The 14,707-nt window shown below is 36.2% G+C and overlaps 1 protein-coding gene across 1 annotated transcript in view; it reads left to right on the forward strand.

The window, feature by feature from the left end:
* CCSER1 (coiled-coil serine rich protein 1) overlaps positions 1-14,707 on the forward strand; it is a 714,838-nt gene that overhangs the window by 685,124 nt on the left and 15,007 nt on the right. The window contains exon 9 of the mRNA XM_054688053.1: positions 14,586-14,663. Within this exon, the coding sequence (XP_054544028.1) occupies positions 14,586-14,663 (78 nt within the window). The remainder of the gene's footprint in view (positions 1-14,585; positions 14,664-14,707) is intronic.

Genomic DNA, 14,707 nt, shown 5'->3' on the forward strand with positions numbered 1-14,707 from the left:
ACTGGGTACAGTCAGAAGCGCGGGAGGGTGAGAGAATTCACCAGAGCCAGAGCAGGGAGCAGAGCAGGCAGAAGGACCGAAGTACACTGCTGAGGGGAGCAGCGGGCGGCAGGAGAGGGCTGCGCGCCATGTGGGACCCTCCTCCAGTGGCCGGGGAGCAGCCGGGATCGAACCGGCACCGCAGAGGCCGCGGGCAGCTTCGCAACCCAGCGCTCAACCGCTGCACCACTGGGGAGGCCCGAGGTTATATTTTGTTGTTGTTGTTTTTTGTTTTTTTTTTTCTTTACTTTTTCCAATGAATTTTGCCAGGGAAATTTGAAGGATAATGCATTTCATGACACTGAGAATTTCTTGATTTTGCCATGAAGCTTGATCTGTGTGTACAATTTGTCTGGTGAAGTTTGATTCATGACATCTGTTGTTTTCTAGCTGATTGTCAACCTAGAATGCTCTGCTGACTCTGCATATCTTTGTGATCTTCTGTTGTCTCCCTTGTGCTTGTGCTTGCAGAATGCTGTCATCAGCATATTGGTGTTAATGAATCACTGCCTTGAAAACTTGTGTCACTTCTGTTTATTGTTGATCTTTTTACTGCATTAAAATTAAATCACAGACAAAATGCTCACATCCCCTAAAGTGAATGTTTTCTTTCAAAATGGGAATCTCATCTATAAACCATAATAATCCAATAAATAAATAAATAAATAAATAAATAAATAAATAAATAAAGTGGGAAGGTCACTATGTCCTGACCTTCTTGAATAAAAGTATCAAACAAGAAATATATAGGGGAATCTTTGTTATACCTTAAAGTTATCAATCTAAAAATTGTAAGCAGATTCCTGTATTTATTGGTAGTTATTTTTCAAGGTTGAATTAAGTTTCTCTGGTTATTAGATTGATCAATACTATAATTATTGTAAAACTCCCTAATAACTATATAGAAGCTCTATTATTCAAATGTATTCAAAATGTGTTTTGGGAGGTTTGAAAGGGAGAATTAAAAAAAAACACCCTTCTTTGCTCTCCTTATTCAGTGCTAATTGCAAAATAGAAGATTCAGAGATATTAAATTACAATGTAGTTCAAATCTGGATTGGAATGTGGTCATGTAATCTTCTAATACATTTTTATCTGAAGTGACCCAGCAGCAACAGTAGAGTTGCTGACATAAATGGAAAATTTAGGCCATACCAACAGAGAAAATATCTGCAAGGTTGTCTTGGCAAACTGAGGTTCCATTCTATGAACAGGCCATGCCAATAAGACTCATGTTTATTTATTCCCTGGTTACCCTCCACTTTATAGATGAAGAGGAGTGAGTGAGAGGTGGAAAAAGAAACCGGAAATATATTGCTTGTGTAAGTCCTTTCCTGCAAATATAGGCCAAAGAAGTTGAGAGTCCCCTGACAAATAGAATGTGCATCAGAAACCAGAATATTGTTAATTAGGGAGTGTTTGGGATGTGCTATATCAAAAAAAAATTCCTGAACAATATTTCATACAGAAGATACGTTTACATTCATTATTTCTTTCCTAATTACCTTCATTGGAGGAATTGTCTCGTGGATTTCATTCAGAATTAAAAATTCAGGCAATAATGAGGATGGAGTACGGAAACTTTTCTAGATAATATATTCTAATCTACTGGTGAAAAAATATCTTACTTGTTGTTAACATTAAATGCTCATACATGCTTGATTTGTTCTTATTCTTAAATATCCTCACTTTTCTCACACTAGTTCCCTTCTGTTCCCTTTGTTTTCTTTTTTTTTTTTTTTTTAAGATTTATTTATTTATACAAGCACTGGGTACAGACAGAAGCAAGGGAGGATGAGAGAATTCACCAGAGTGGCAGGAGAGGTCTGCAAGCCATGTAGGACCCTTGCTGGTGTCCAGGGATTGAACCGGAGTTGCAGAGGCTGCAGGCAGCTTCGCAACCCAGCGCTCAACCGCTGCGCAACGGGGAGGCCCTCCCTTTGTTTTCTCATGAGGGATTTGTACAGTTTAGAATTGCTGCAATAGTCCCTTAGGTTATATATCACTTTTCATATGCCTCTACTTGAATTTACATACTATACAATGCCAGAAATTCCACTTGTCTTGTCATAAAGCCGTATTAACTTTCTTATAGTAAATGCATCAGAAGTACATCTAATTCAACTACTGACTAATGAATTATCTCAAACCTCATATAAAACCTTTTATTCATTTACTCTTCATTTATTCAAAAAAAAGGTGTGCACCTAGATTGTGCCAGCAACTTCCTGAGACAGTATGGAATCCACATGGCTCTCATTAGATGTGATCTTATGCTAAGAAAATTAAAGCTTGTGCAGAAAACAGGACAAATACAGGTAAACAATCAAATTAAAAATAATTGTCAGTTCAAAGGAGAGTCATTTAATAATACAAAACTGGAGATTGGAATCCACTTTAAAAAGTATCTCTCTAAGGTGATAACACTTAACCTAAAGAACGTTCCTAATGCTGGAAATAAATTGCATGCTCAAAATTCTTTGATAGTAAAAATATTGTTGAAAGAACTGAAAGAAGAGGAGTAAAAGTCATTTTTGCAATTTGGAGTGGCATGAGATGAAATGAGTGTTAGAGAGGCAGAGGACATATATAAGGACATTAAGCTTTATTTTAATTAAATTTTATAAATAAAAGTTTAATAGACCAGAGCTATTTGATAGAAATATAAAACAAAAAACAAGTGATAGTTATTTATGTAATTTTATATTTCAAGTATATTTTAATTAACATGTCCAAAATAGTATAATTTGAAAAATAATAAATGTAAACTATTCATGGTATATTTTATTAATGAGTTTTTCTTTGTATTTAAGTCTTCAAGTCTATTTTGTATTTTACTTTTACAGCATATCCCATTTCAAGAACTCATTAGTCACACTTTGGCAGTGGCTACCATATGGTAATTGTATATATGGTGGAGAGTGATGTGATTCATATTAAATTTTCAGTTACTTTATTGATATTCACAGAAAAGAATGAGTAGAGAAAGTATGGTTGAAGACACAAATGCTAATTATAGTCTATCATAGTTTCCTTCACTGCTATAACAAACTGGCTGACCTAAAAAAACAGAAATTTATACTCTCATAGTTCTAGAGATTGGACATCTGAAATCAAGGTATCTGCAGGAGCACATATTTTCCAAAGGTTCTATGGATCATATTTCAATTTTTCTTCCAGTTTGTGGTGGTTGCTGGCAGTGCTTGTATGTTGATGTGTTGCCTTTAGATGTATCACTCTAATCTCTGCCTCAATATCTTCTCATGATGACCTTCTTTCCTATATATACCTGTCACTGTATCCAGATGCCTTTCTTCTTAAAAGGACACCTTCTAGTGTATATATGCTCCATCCTAATTCAACATGAGCTCATGTTAGCTAGATTACAGGAGTAAAATCATATTTCTAAATAAGGCCACATTCATTGGTTGAGGGTAGACAAGAATTTTGGGGGACACTATTCAATGCAGTTACTGGAATAAAAGATTGTGGTTGCTTGTGCCTACCCAGGACACATCTACACAACATCCCCCTGTTTTGCCCCTAGGTACTGAACTAGCATAGTAATAGTAGATATAAAAGAAGTGATAGTAAAATAAATTTTAGCAATGTAATGAACAGATATTTCTAATGTGGATACCTCAAATAATCTGGATATTATTTTCTAATCACAACTTCTGCCTTGCCTTCCCTGATCAATGACTAATACATAGTAATTTTAATCTATGGATTTAATTTCCCATTCTTTGAAAGGAACTAACCCAAAAATTTCATGTCCCTTGTTATGAGGACTTTCTAGATCACTGGCTCCACCTTATTGAGAAGAGTTTTAAACTAGAAAAATGAATTTGTCTGACATAAGCACTAAATAAATTAAATATGTATTTGTTTAATCCACTGTTACTCAGAGGAATGGCTGTGTTTGTTGTATATGATATAATGTGCTCTTTGAAAGAAAAAAAAAACAGGAATTAAAACAATAATATTTGCGTTGAAATAGAAAACATCATTCAGTTCCTATTGGGAAGGAAAAGTCCATGCCCTTTACACTAGAGAATTTCATGTAGTTATTTAAGTACATATATGGCCAACAACTTCAATCTCCCAAAATTACAAATTTCCACCTACATGCTTTAATTGAGCAGGTGAAGTTTATTAAAAGCAGAATAGTGGGAAAGTGAAAGTAGTCTGTGAAATTTTAAATCTGTCATTCGCTGTGACAAAAAAAAAAAAAATCCCTGTTCATGGTAGTGACTTTATCAAATATGTATGATTTGCTTTATTGTGTGTGTTCAGATCACTAAGAAGAGTTGCAGGGGCAAGTTATTTCATTTCTAGAAAATGATTTTGTGACATTAGCTTATAAAAAAAAAGGTCTGCTGATTTAGTTCTGTTTTCCTTCTTGCTCAAGGACAACTCTATTTTTCCTGGGAACATATATTTCATGATTTCTGCCAATCTAGTTGTTCTTGATTTAGAATGCTGAGTTCATTTCCAGTTTTACTGAGAAGTAATTGACACCAATTTACAATTTCATTCATCTTTTTTCTTAAGTGAAGTGACCTAAACTCTTCTTAAATATGGGTGTGTTTTCAGTTTCTACAACCTTTTTATGAGTAATAAATCACATAAATTTAAAATATACTGCAAAATGATATGCTCTATTAGTTCTAAAAAAGTAAAGCGAAAGTAACCTCCAGTTCATCCTCAAAGTGACTGATTATGGTGGATGTCAGATAGTTTCCCAGTTCAGGCATCAGAACATCAGATAATACATATTCTATCAAGGTCTGCTTTAGTAATTTACTAATTTTTTTTTCTTAAAATGTTATCTCTTTTCAAAATAAATAACTATGCATTATACACTTTAAGCCTTTTCTGTATTGTGCAACAGGTTTGAAGTTCACATTACCCTTTCTTTTACTTTTTTTAAAGATTTATTTGCTTATGCATACAAGAGCTGGGGTACAGGCCAGAGGTGTGAGGGGTGAGAGGATTCACCAGAGACAGAGTGGGGAACAGAACAGGTGGCTTGACCAATATATACTGCTGAGGGGAGCAGCGGGCAAGTCAGGAGAGGTCTGCTGCTCCCTGGCTGGCCGGGGATCAAACTTGTGCTGCAGAAGCTTCGCACAGCTTCATAGGTTATGTCTTAACCCCTTGTACCACCATGAAGACCCACACATTGCCCTTTCTGAAGTATGGTGACCAAAACCAGAAAGCATCTAGTTAAAAGGCAGCTGCAAATGTTTGTGAGACTCAGGAAAGAACAAGAATGAGGGTTCACAGAATTCGAAATCTAGATATTATAGTTATAAATCAAGATTTAGAAATTGTTGAACAAAATATGTCCAATCCTTCTATCATATCAAAAATATATGGTTAATGACTTGAAAAGTGGTGTTTAAATTTCTGTCTCCATAGCGGTCTGTGTAGGAACTTGGCGATGTGAAGAGGGCTAGCGCCTGTTCCTGGCCTCACCTAACCACATACCAACCCAGAGCCACATGGACATGCCTGTGAGCAACCCAGCAAACAGGAAGCTCTGTTCCCTTCACCAAACAGTTACTCTTGATCACATGTAGGGAAACCCTCACTTGGGCCGACTGCAGTGTGTCCCGAACTCAACAAGGAATTTCACAGTTCTCAGTCATGGTCTGCAAAGAAAGACATTGCCCTTAATTGTGGCACCCCTTCTCACTATGGTCTGATGTAGATGGGAGGGTGGTCAGAGCTGTGTCCTCTAACACGAACATCTCTTATCTAAATCAAAGAACAGTCCTGAACAGTGGAGCTACTTAGCTGTGCAACTAATGCCACCACTTTCTATTTAAACCCCAGTACCCATCGATAAAATTAAACCATGAGTGCACAGGGATTTTTGATGTTATTCTCCCTATTTTTTGTTTTATGTTAAATTTTTCCATAATAAAAAGTAAGAAAATAATGTCAGCACATTTTTTATGACTTCTAGATAGTTCCAAGAAATTTTATTTTCAATATGAGGAAGTTTGTTTCGCTTGGTCACTGCTGTACTTATTTATTTATAACTACCGATATTGTCAGTGACATGCCCTCATTGAGGTGGGTGGAATAATCATTGTGATCTTTATAATATTGCATTTTCATCCCTGAGTTCATCTTTGATCTTGGCTTCATTAAGAAATTCCAAATATTTTTCCTGTTTTTTTTTTTTGGTTTTGTTTTACTTAAGTAATCTTTTAATAATTGATATTGAAATCCATTGCAAGATGATTTCAAGTTCTTGACACACCAAATTTCTAGTTTAAGCTCAATTTGAAACACTTATTTTTTTTTGTTGTTGTTGAATTACATTACTTTTCTGTTTTGTTTTTTTGTTACAGAATAAGTTTCTTTCTTTATTATCAGTATATTTAAAAGTAATTTGGAGGGCCTCCCAGGTGGTGTAGGGGTTAAGTCTCAATGCTATCGCCACTACAGCGTGAGTTCTATCCCTAGACAGACAGCTGACTCACATAGGACACAGCTGACTCCTCCTGTTTCGCCAGCTGCTCCCCTCAGCAGTGTATTTCAGTAGATACACCTGTTCTACTCCACACTCTGTCTCTGGTAAATACTCTCACCTCCCTGTACCTCTGGCCTATAGCCCAGTTCTTCTATGAATAAATAAATAAATCTTAAGAAAAAAAAGTAAGGTGGAGATTGATAACGCTGAGACTTAATCCCTTGTGCCACCAGAGGGGACCTTCAATATTTAGTTTTAATTTCAGTTTGCTGTTTCATATCTTGCTCCATCCATTTTGTGTCATAACTGTAGATTAAATTTATCACTTTAGACCCAGCTTATGCTCCAAGATCCATTTCTATTCATATGTGTAGTAACAGGTATTCAGAGGAATGGTAGCTTTTACAGAAAATAAAGTATATATTAATAAATCCTAAATTGTAGTAAAGCAAACTGATTTTGTAAAATAGAATTTGAAAGAAAATATAGGCAAGCTAAATATCAAAAGCAGTTTTTGTTTGTTTCCATTTTATATATTGTTTATTTTTCATTGAGTTAATGTTGGTTGATGATACAATGTGTATGATTCAGAGGTATAGGATCACACCCTTTCAGAGTATGTTACCACACCATACCCACCATCAATGCACTCATAATCTTGTACTATTTTCCACTGGACAACCTATCTGCTTTACCTCTAGTCTCCCTTATTTATCTGGTAGCCTCAATTATATAGTCAGATTTCTAGGGTTTGTTTTTTTCTGATCCTTTTTTATTTATTTCTCTGTACCCCATTTATAACGAACCCATCACGAGTTTGTCTTTTACATTCAACTTATTTCACTTTGCATTATCCCCCTCTGGTCCAATCTGTTCTTCCAAGTGGTAGGAGTTCAATTTTTTTTTAATAACTGAGTAATATATATTACATTGTGTGTATATATATCACCTCTTTCTTGTCTTTGGGCAATTTAGTTGTTTCTATAACTTGGCTATTGTAAATAGTGCTGCAGTGAACATAGGAGTGCATATATCACTTCAAATTAGTATTTTTGCATTCTTCAGGTCGATAAGTAGGAATGTCATGATAGATCCATTTTTAATAATTTGAAAAATCTTAAAATTGTTTTCCCTAGAGCTAGACCAGTCCACATTACCACCAACAGTGTAGGGGTATTCCTTTTTATCCATGTCCTAACCAGCACTTGTTATTTCTGGCCTTTTGATATGGGTTATGTATATTAATCAATCCTAAATTGTAGTAAAGCAAACTGATTTTGTAAAATAGAATTTGAAAGAAAATATAGGCAAGCTAAATATCAAAAGCAGTTTTTGTTTGTTTCCATTTTATTTATTGTTTATTTTTCATTGAGTTAATGTTGGTTTATGACAATGTGTATGATTCAGAGATATAGGATCACACATATTATCACATGTGTGAGATGGTAAGTCACTGTGGTTTTGATTTGCATTTCTCATATGATAAGTAGTCATTTCATGTGTCTGTCCACCTGTACATCTTCTTGGAGAAATGCCCGTTGAACTCTTCTCCCTAGTTTTTGATTAGGTTATCTGCTTTCTTTTTGTTGGGTTGCATGAATTATTTGTAGATCTTGTTTGCCAGACTCTGGTCAGATGCATGGTATACAAATAGTTTCTCCTATCGGTAGGGTGTCTTTTAATTTTAGTGATAGTTTCTTCTGCTATGGAGAACTGTATTGATAGGCGTATTCCCAATTATTTATATTCTCTTTCGTATATGTAACTTTTGGAGATGAATCCACAAAGACATCACAGAAACTAATGTTTTGTTTTTTTTTTCTTTATTTTAATTATTTATTTATTTATACAAGGACAGGGGTACAGACCAGAGGTGCAGGGGGGGTGAGAGAATTCACCAGAGTCAGAGCAGGGATCAGAACAGGTAGACTGATGGAAAACACCACTGAGGGGAGCAGAGGGCAAGACAGGAGAGGTCTGCCACGCCATGTGGGATTCTTGCCCGCCAGCCGGGAATCAAACTTGTGCTACAGAGGCTGCAAACAGCTTTACAGCGCTGCGCTCAACCCGCAGAGCCGCCACCGGGGAGGCCCTCTTTTTCTATGTATTCATGGTTTCAGGTCTTATATCCAAGTTTTTACCCCATTTGAGTTAATTTTGGCAAATAGTATGAGATACTGGTCTATTTTCACTCTTGCATTTGGCTGTCCAGTATTACCAACACCGTTACTTGCATTATACTTGCTGGGTCACAACTATTAAAAGAATATATTTGACATATTTCCTTGCATTTGTGAAATGTAATAGCAATACTATTTTTATGTATTTTTTTCATAATGACAATATCTTTATAAAAATGGCCTCAGGGTTTGGGGATAAGAAAGTTTTCATCTTGACTGCCCCTTATATTAGTGTGACCTTTAGCAACTGATTCAACTTACTAAGTGTCAGTTTCCTGTTCTTTTAATAGGAACAATAACACCAATATTGTACATTCTTAAGAAGGCTCATATATATATATTACTTGATACATATCCTAACATCTAGTGACATTCTAATAATGGTATCAATTGTTGTAGTAGTAGAAATTGCAGAAGGAGATGCAATTTGAATACAAGTATATCCTCTCAGTAAGTTGTAAATGAGGAAAAGACAGCAAGGTTATGTTTGTTAAGAAGTATTGATATTGCAGTTGTTTAAAGGAAAGTTTAAAGACAATTAGATGTTTTATCACTATTGATTTATTTACAAAATCTGTGATAGCATGACCAAGGGGTACCCAGGGACCCCACAGTTAAGGGGTACATGCTCTAAAATTGCCCATCTACCCCATAAAGACAAAGAGACTCTTAGTGTGGCAGATCTTTAATAGAAATAGTGAACATAGGGGGCCTTCCTGGTGGCAAAAGCGGTTTACTCTCAGCACTATGAAGCTGCCACTGCACCAAAAGTTTGATCCCTGGCCAGGGAGATAACCCACATGGCTCAACAGACATCTCCTGTCTCACCCTGTCACCTCACTGTTCCCCTCAGCAGTGTGTTTCAGTCATTCTGCCTGTTCTGCTCCCCACTCTGTCTCTGGTGAATCCTGTCACCCCCACCCATCTGGCTACACCCCTGCTTTTGTATGCATAAATAAATAAAATAAATCATAAAAATATGAAAGTAGTGAACATAGAGAGAGGAAAAAAGAAAGGATATTTCTAATAATAGTTTCCCAATAAAATACACCAAATTACCCATTCACTAGTCAAATGCCTAGTCTACCAGAGTCAGCCTGAAACAGGCTGTTGAGGCTGAAGAACTTGCCAGAACTCTAAACTATCGTCTGGTAGAGAATAAAAAGAAAAGGAAAATACAATTCTGGACAAAAGGAGTAACATCAAAATACAAATCAAGATACTGACTGTCATTGTCTCCACCAAGGACCTGGAGAGCATCCTGCCACATATCTATTACTCACCTGACTCTTTCAAGTGGCTCTACTGTTACACAAAATAGAATATTCAATTTTTAACAGTTTGCATCTAAGTGTATTTGGAAATTTTAAAATGTTCTCCATGTAGGATTATAGATATGCATGTGCATACACAATAAATAATTCAAATATGTCATATTTTTTGTTTTGAAAATGCCAGCAAAGTATAACACTGAATTTTATTACAAAAGATTTTGGGTGTTTTTAAAAAAAAATTCTGAAGATAAAAATTTTATTTATTTATTTATTTTTTTAATAGAGGCATGTTTTATTTATTTATTTATTTATTTGTTTGTTTGTTTGTTTTCTTTATACATGCACTGGGTACAGTCAGAAGCGTGGGAGGGTGAGAGAATTCACCAGAGGCAGAGCAGGGAGCAGAGCAGGCAGAAGGACTGAAGCACACTGCTGAGGGGAGCAGTGGGCGGCAGGAGAGGTCTGCGTGCCATGTGGGACCCTCCTCAGAGGCCGCGGGCAGCTTCGCAACCCAGCGCTCAACTGCTGCACCACCAGGGAGGCCCCAAGATAAAAATTCGTGATTAAGGATGCTGTGTTTCTCATAAGTAGGCTACTAGTTAATGAAGTTGTTTGAATTTTTCTTTTCTTTTCCTTTACTAATAATTTATTTTATTTTTACAATTGAGCTATAATTGATATGTAACCTATTTAATGATCATCAAGATAAAACTAATATCCATCTTCACACAAAGTTAAATTTTTTTCTTAGGATGACAACTTTAAAGATTATAGCAACTTAGAAATATGCAATACAGTATTATTGATTATACTAATATTTTATTTTATATGTATTTTTTATTAAGCTACTGCTATTTTACATCCTTATTCAGATGCCCAAGCAATCACACTCCTAGGTATATACACAAAGAACACAAAAATAATATTTCTAAGGGAACTATGGACTCCCATGTTTACAGTAGCACTATTTACAATAGCCAAGATATGGAAACAAACTGAATGCCCCGGGACAGATGAATGGATCAAGAAGATGTGGTATATATATATATACACACCAGAATACTACTCAGAATCAAATAAGACACACTCTTGTCATTTGCAGGAACATGGATGGAACTGGAAGAGATTGTCCTTAGTGAGCAAACCAGAAGGAGAAAGATAAATACTGAATGGTTTCACTTATATGTGTAATATAGAGAAATCAAACAACAATTCAGACAAAGACTAATTTTAAAAGTAACTCTTGAAAGCTGACCACAGATTTGAGGTGACCAGAAGAAGAGGGGGAAGTGGTAGGGGAGGAGAAGGGAGAGAAGGAAAAAAGAAGGGTGACCACAGTGGACTATGGAGAAGGATTTGGTGATTTGGTGGTGGATGATCTTTGGGGACCACACCTGAGGGATAAATTCTTTACTGTGTAAAATATGAACAGGGATGTTTTAATTTTTCATTTATCTTGATTTGGATTGCCTGTGTTTTAACTCAGATCAATGAGTCAGAATGAACCAATTTTTCCAGCTCCTAGCCTCAGAATGATGTCCTTGAAATATCAATGAGAACTGAAGCATAGTGGAAGCATTTGCTATCTTTTCTTCCTCACACTATGAATTATTATATAGTCTCTAATTCATATAAATATGTTTACATTTCTAAAGATTTATTTCGAAACTTATTTTTTCACAATTACGTTTTTTTTTTTTTTTTTAATAGAGGCATGTTTTATTTATTTATTTATTCGTTTGTTTTGTTTTTGTTTATACATGCACTGGGTACAGTCAGAAGCGCGGGAGGGTGAGAGAATTCACCAGAGCCAGAGCGGGGAGCAGAGCAGGCAGAAGGACCGAAGTACACTGCTGAGGGGAGCAGCTGGCGGCAGGAGAGGTCTGCGCGCCATGTGGGACCCTCCTCCGGTGGCCCGGGAGCAGCCGGGGATTGAACCGGCACCGCAGAGGCTGCGGGCAGCTTCGCAACCCAGCGCTCAACCGCTGCGCCACCGGGGAGGCCCCACAATTACGTTTTTTAACGATTTATTTTATTTATTTATGCATACAAGAGCTGGGGTGTAGGACAGAGGTGCAGTGAGGGCGGTGATTCACTAGAGACAGAGTGGGGAGCAGAACAGGAAGATTGACTGAAATTCACTGCTGAGGGGAGCAGCAGGCCAGCCAGGAGAGGTCTGCTGCTCCATATGTGGGTCAGCTCCCTGGCCATGGGTCAAATGTGTGTTGAAGTGGCTGCCGATGGCTTCATAGTAGTGCTGGGACTTAACTCCTTGTGCCACGAGGGAGGCACCCTTTACAATGACGTTTATTAAAATAAAGTTGGTATATATCATTGTATTTGTTTTAAGGGTTATAGGTTTAAAACTCTGCAAATGTATGTTTTCACCCCATGCCCATCATCACAGTTAGTAATGTGCCATGCTCCCTTGGGCCCCTTCCCTCACCCACTCGCATCCTGCCATCCTCCTTATGAATGGTTCAGCTTTTGCATTCAGGTGTCAAGGATTTTTTATTGGTTTTGCTTTGTCTGACCCTTTGTTTTGGGTCTCTGTGTTAAACACATGAGTGAAACCATCCAGTATTTAATTGTCTTTCGCTTCTGACTTATTTCACTTAGCATTATCCTCTCAACTTCCATCCATGTTGTCTCAAAAGGCAAGATTTCAGCTTTTTTGTATATATATTCCTGTGACTCATATTCCTGTGTGTGTGTGTGTCTGTGTGTGTCTGTGTGTGTATGTGTATACCAATTTTTTTTTTTATGTACTCCATTGTCTTTGGGTGCTTAGGTTAACAAAACTTTGTTTTTGAATATTTAAGTTAAATTTTTCTAAATAACTCCTTGATGATGGCAAATATTGTTGGTTCCTTTATGTATTACTATTTCTTTTTTTTCCCTCACCCCAATGCAAATACAAATAAACACAACTTGCAACTTTTCACTTTAAATTTAGTTTGCAATATGTAGCCACATTTTCACTTACGTTTGTTAAAGAATAAAAATCTTACTTCATTCCCATTACATTGGCCTCAATTATCTAATCTCCATTTAACTTCTGTCTGAGTAGCAGCACTAAAAGTTTTATGACAGGGAAACTAGAAGGTATGAGATATTAATAGCACACAAATAGTTTCTCTTCTATATTTCAGCAAGTCGAAAATAAATAGTTTACATAAACAATCTGAATAGTTTGGGTTAACTTACTCATATAACTTGGAGATATGAGAGAGAACTGAGGATAAAAGTAAGGTTTGTGGTAAGGAGAAAGAAAAGAGATATTATGAGAGGATGCGTTTTGTGTAATTGCAGTTCTTGGTAGAGAGGTTTGTGAGGACCACTATTCCTTCCGGGAAAATGATGAATTAAATCATAACTTTTATCATTAAGATACTATAAAATTATTTTTTAAACATTCTGAAAAAAAAAAAAAAGGAAAAGGAAAAAAAAAAAAATCTCCTTTAAAGCAAGTTAAAGCAAAAACAGTCCAGTGGAATCATATAAACTTTCCTGAAACTTTCTTCAAGTTTCATAACACTTTTTAAACAGTACTGTTCTCACTGAAAATGGGTACTATTGGGGCCTCCCCGGTGGCGCAGCAGTTGAGTGCTGGGTTGCGAAGCTGCCCACAGCCTCTGCAGCGTCACTTAGATTCCCGGCTCCCTGGCGAGGGTCCTATATGGCGTGCAGAACACTCCTGCAGCCCGCTGCTCCCCTCAGCAGTGTACTTCAGTCCTTCTCCCTGTTCTGTTCCCTACTCTGGCTCTGGTGTATTCTCTCAACCTCCCGCGCTTCTGACTATACTCAGTGCTTGTATAAATAAATTAATTAATTAAAAAAAAAGAAAATTGGTACTAATGACTATAAAAATCTCAAGATGGAATGTGATAATGTGATTTCAGTGCTCACGGCTATGCCAGATACTTAGAACACATGTTAACATAATAATTAAACTCAAGCTTCCACTTTTATATAATGGGCACATTTAGGAATGAAAGGTAGTCAGAATCCCAAGCAGTCTACAAAACTATAATTAGTACATTTTCTATTGAGGTATGAAATCTCAAACCTCCATCATGCCATTTTTTATAACAGTGATGGATGAACATCAAATTCCTTGAACTACAGATTCGTAATGTGTATTTCCCAGAGGAAAGAAACAAGAAGAAAAAACAAACAAACAAACAAACAAAAAACTAAATGGAATCCACTGGAGTAGTATTATTTATAGAAAATCTTTTGGATTAAAATGTAAATGCTCTGATTCTAGATCAATAAAATCCTATCAATTTAAGTTTACGTAGAACAGCTAGCAAGAAACAGTCTATGTAATTGATGTTGGTCTTGGATTTAAGCAAATCGCACATCTTTATAATTCAATTTTGGGCTTAGTGATTCTTGTATTAAAAAAAAAAAAGATGTAAAAAGTGGGGTCATTAAGACCTGAAAAATAAAGCTCTGAATATTTAAGCTGATATACAATGCACACACAAAGTGTACACACAGAAACAAACATGGATTATAAATCAATCAAATTTTAGTATGTGGGGAATTAGTGTGTAAGCATATGATTCACCAACAATATGATATTTTTTCATCTTGCAGGAAAAAGTTCAGCATTTGCAGAAGGCTTTTGCTTCAAGAGTAGATAAATCTACACAGACTGAACTTCTAGGCTATGATGTAAGTAGCTATATAAAACCATTTTTATCTTCTTTATTGACATT

Source organism: Talpa occidentalis, unplaced genomic scaffold (assembly GCF_014898055.3).
Source record: "Talpa occidentalis isolate TD23 unplaced genomic scaffold, MPIMG_talOcc4v2.1 talOcc4.6, whole genome shotgun sequence".
Classification (NCBI taxonomy): domain Eukaryota; kingdom Metazoa; phylum Chordata; class Mammalia; order Eulipotyphla; family Talpidae; genus Talpa; species Talpa occidentalis.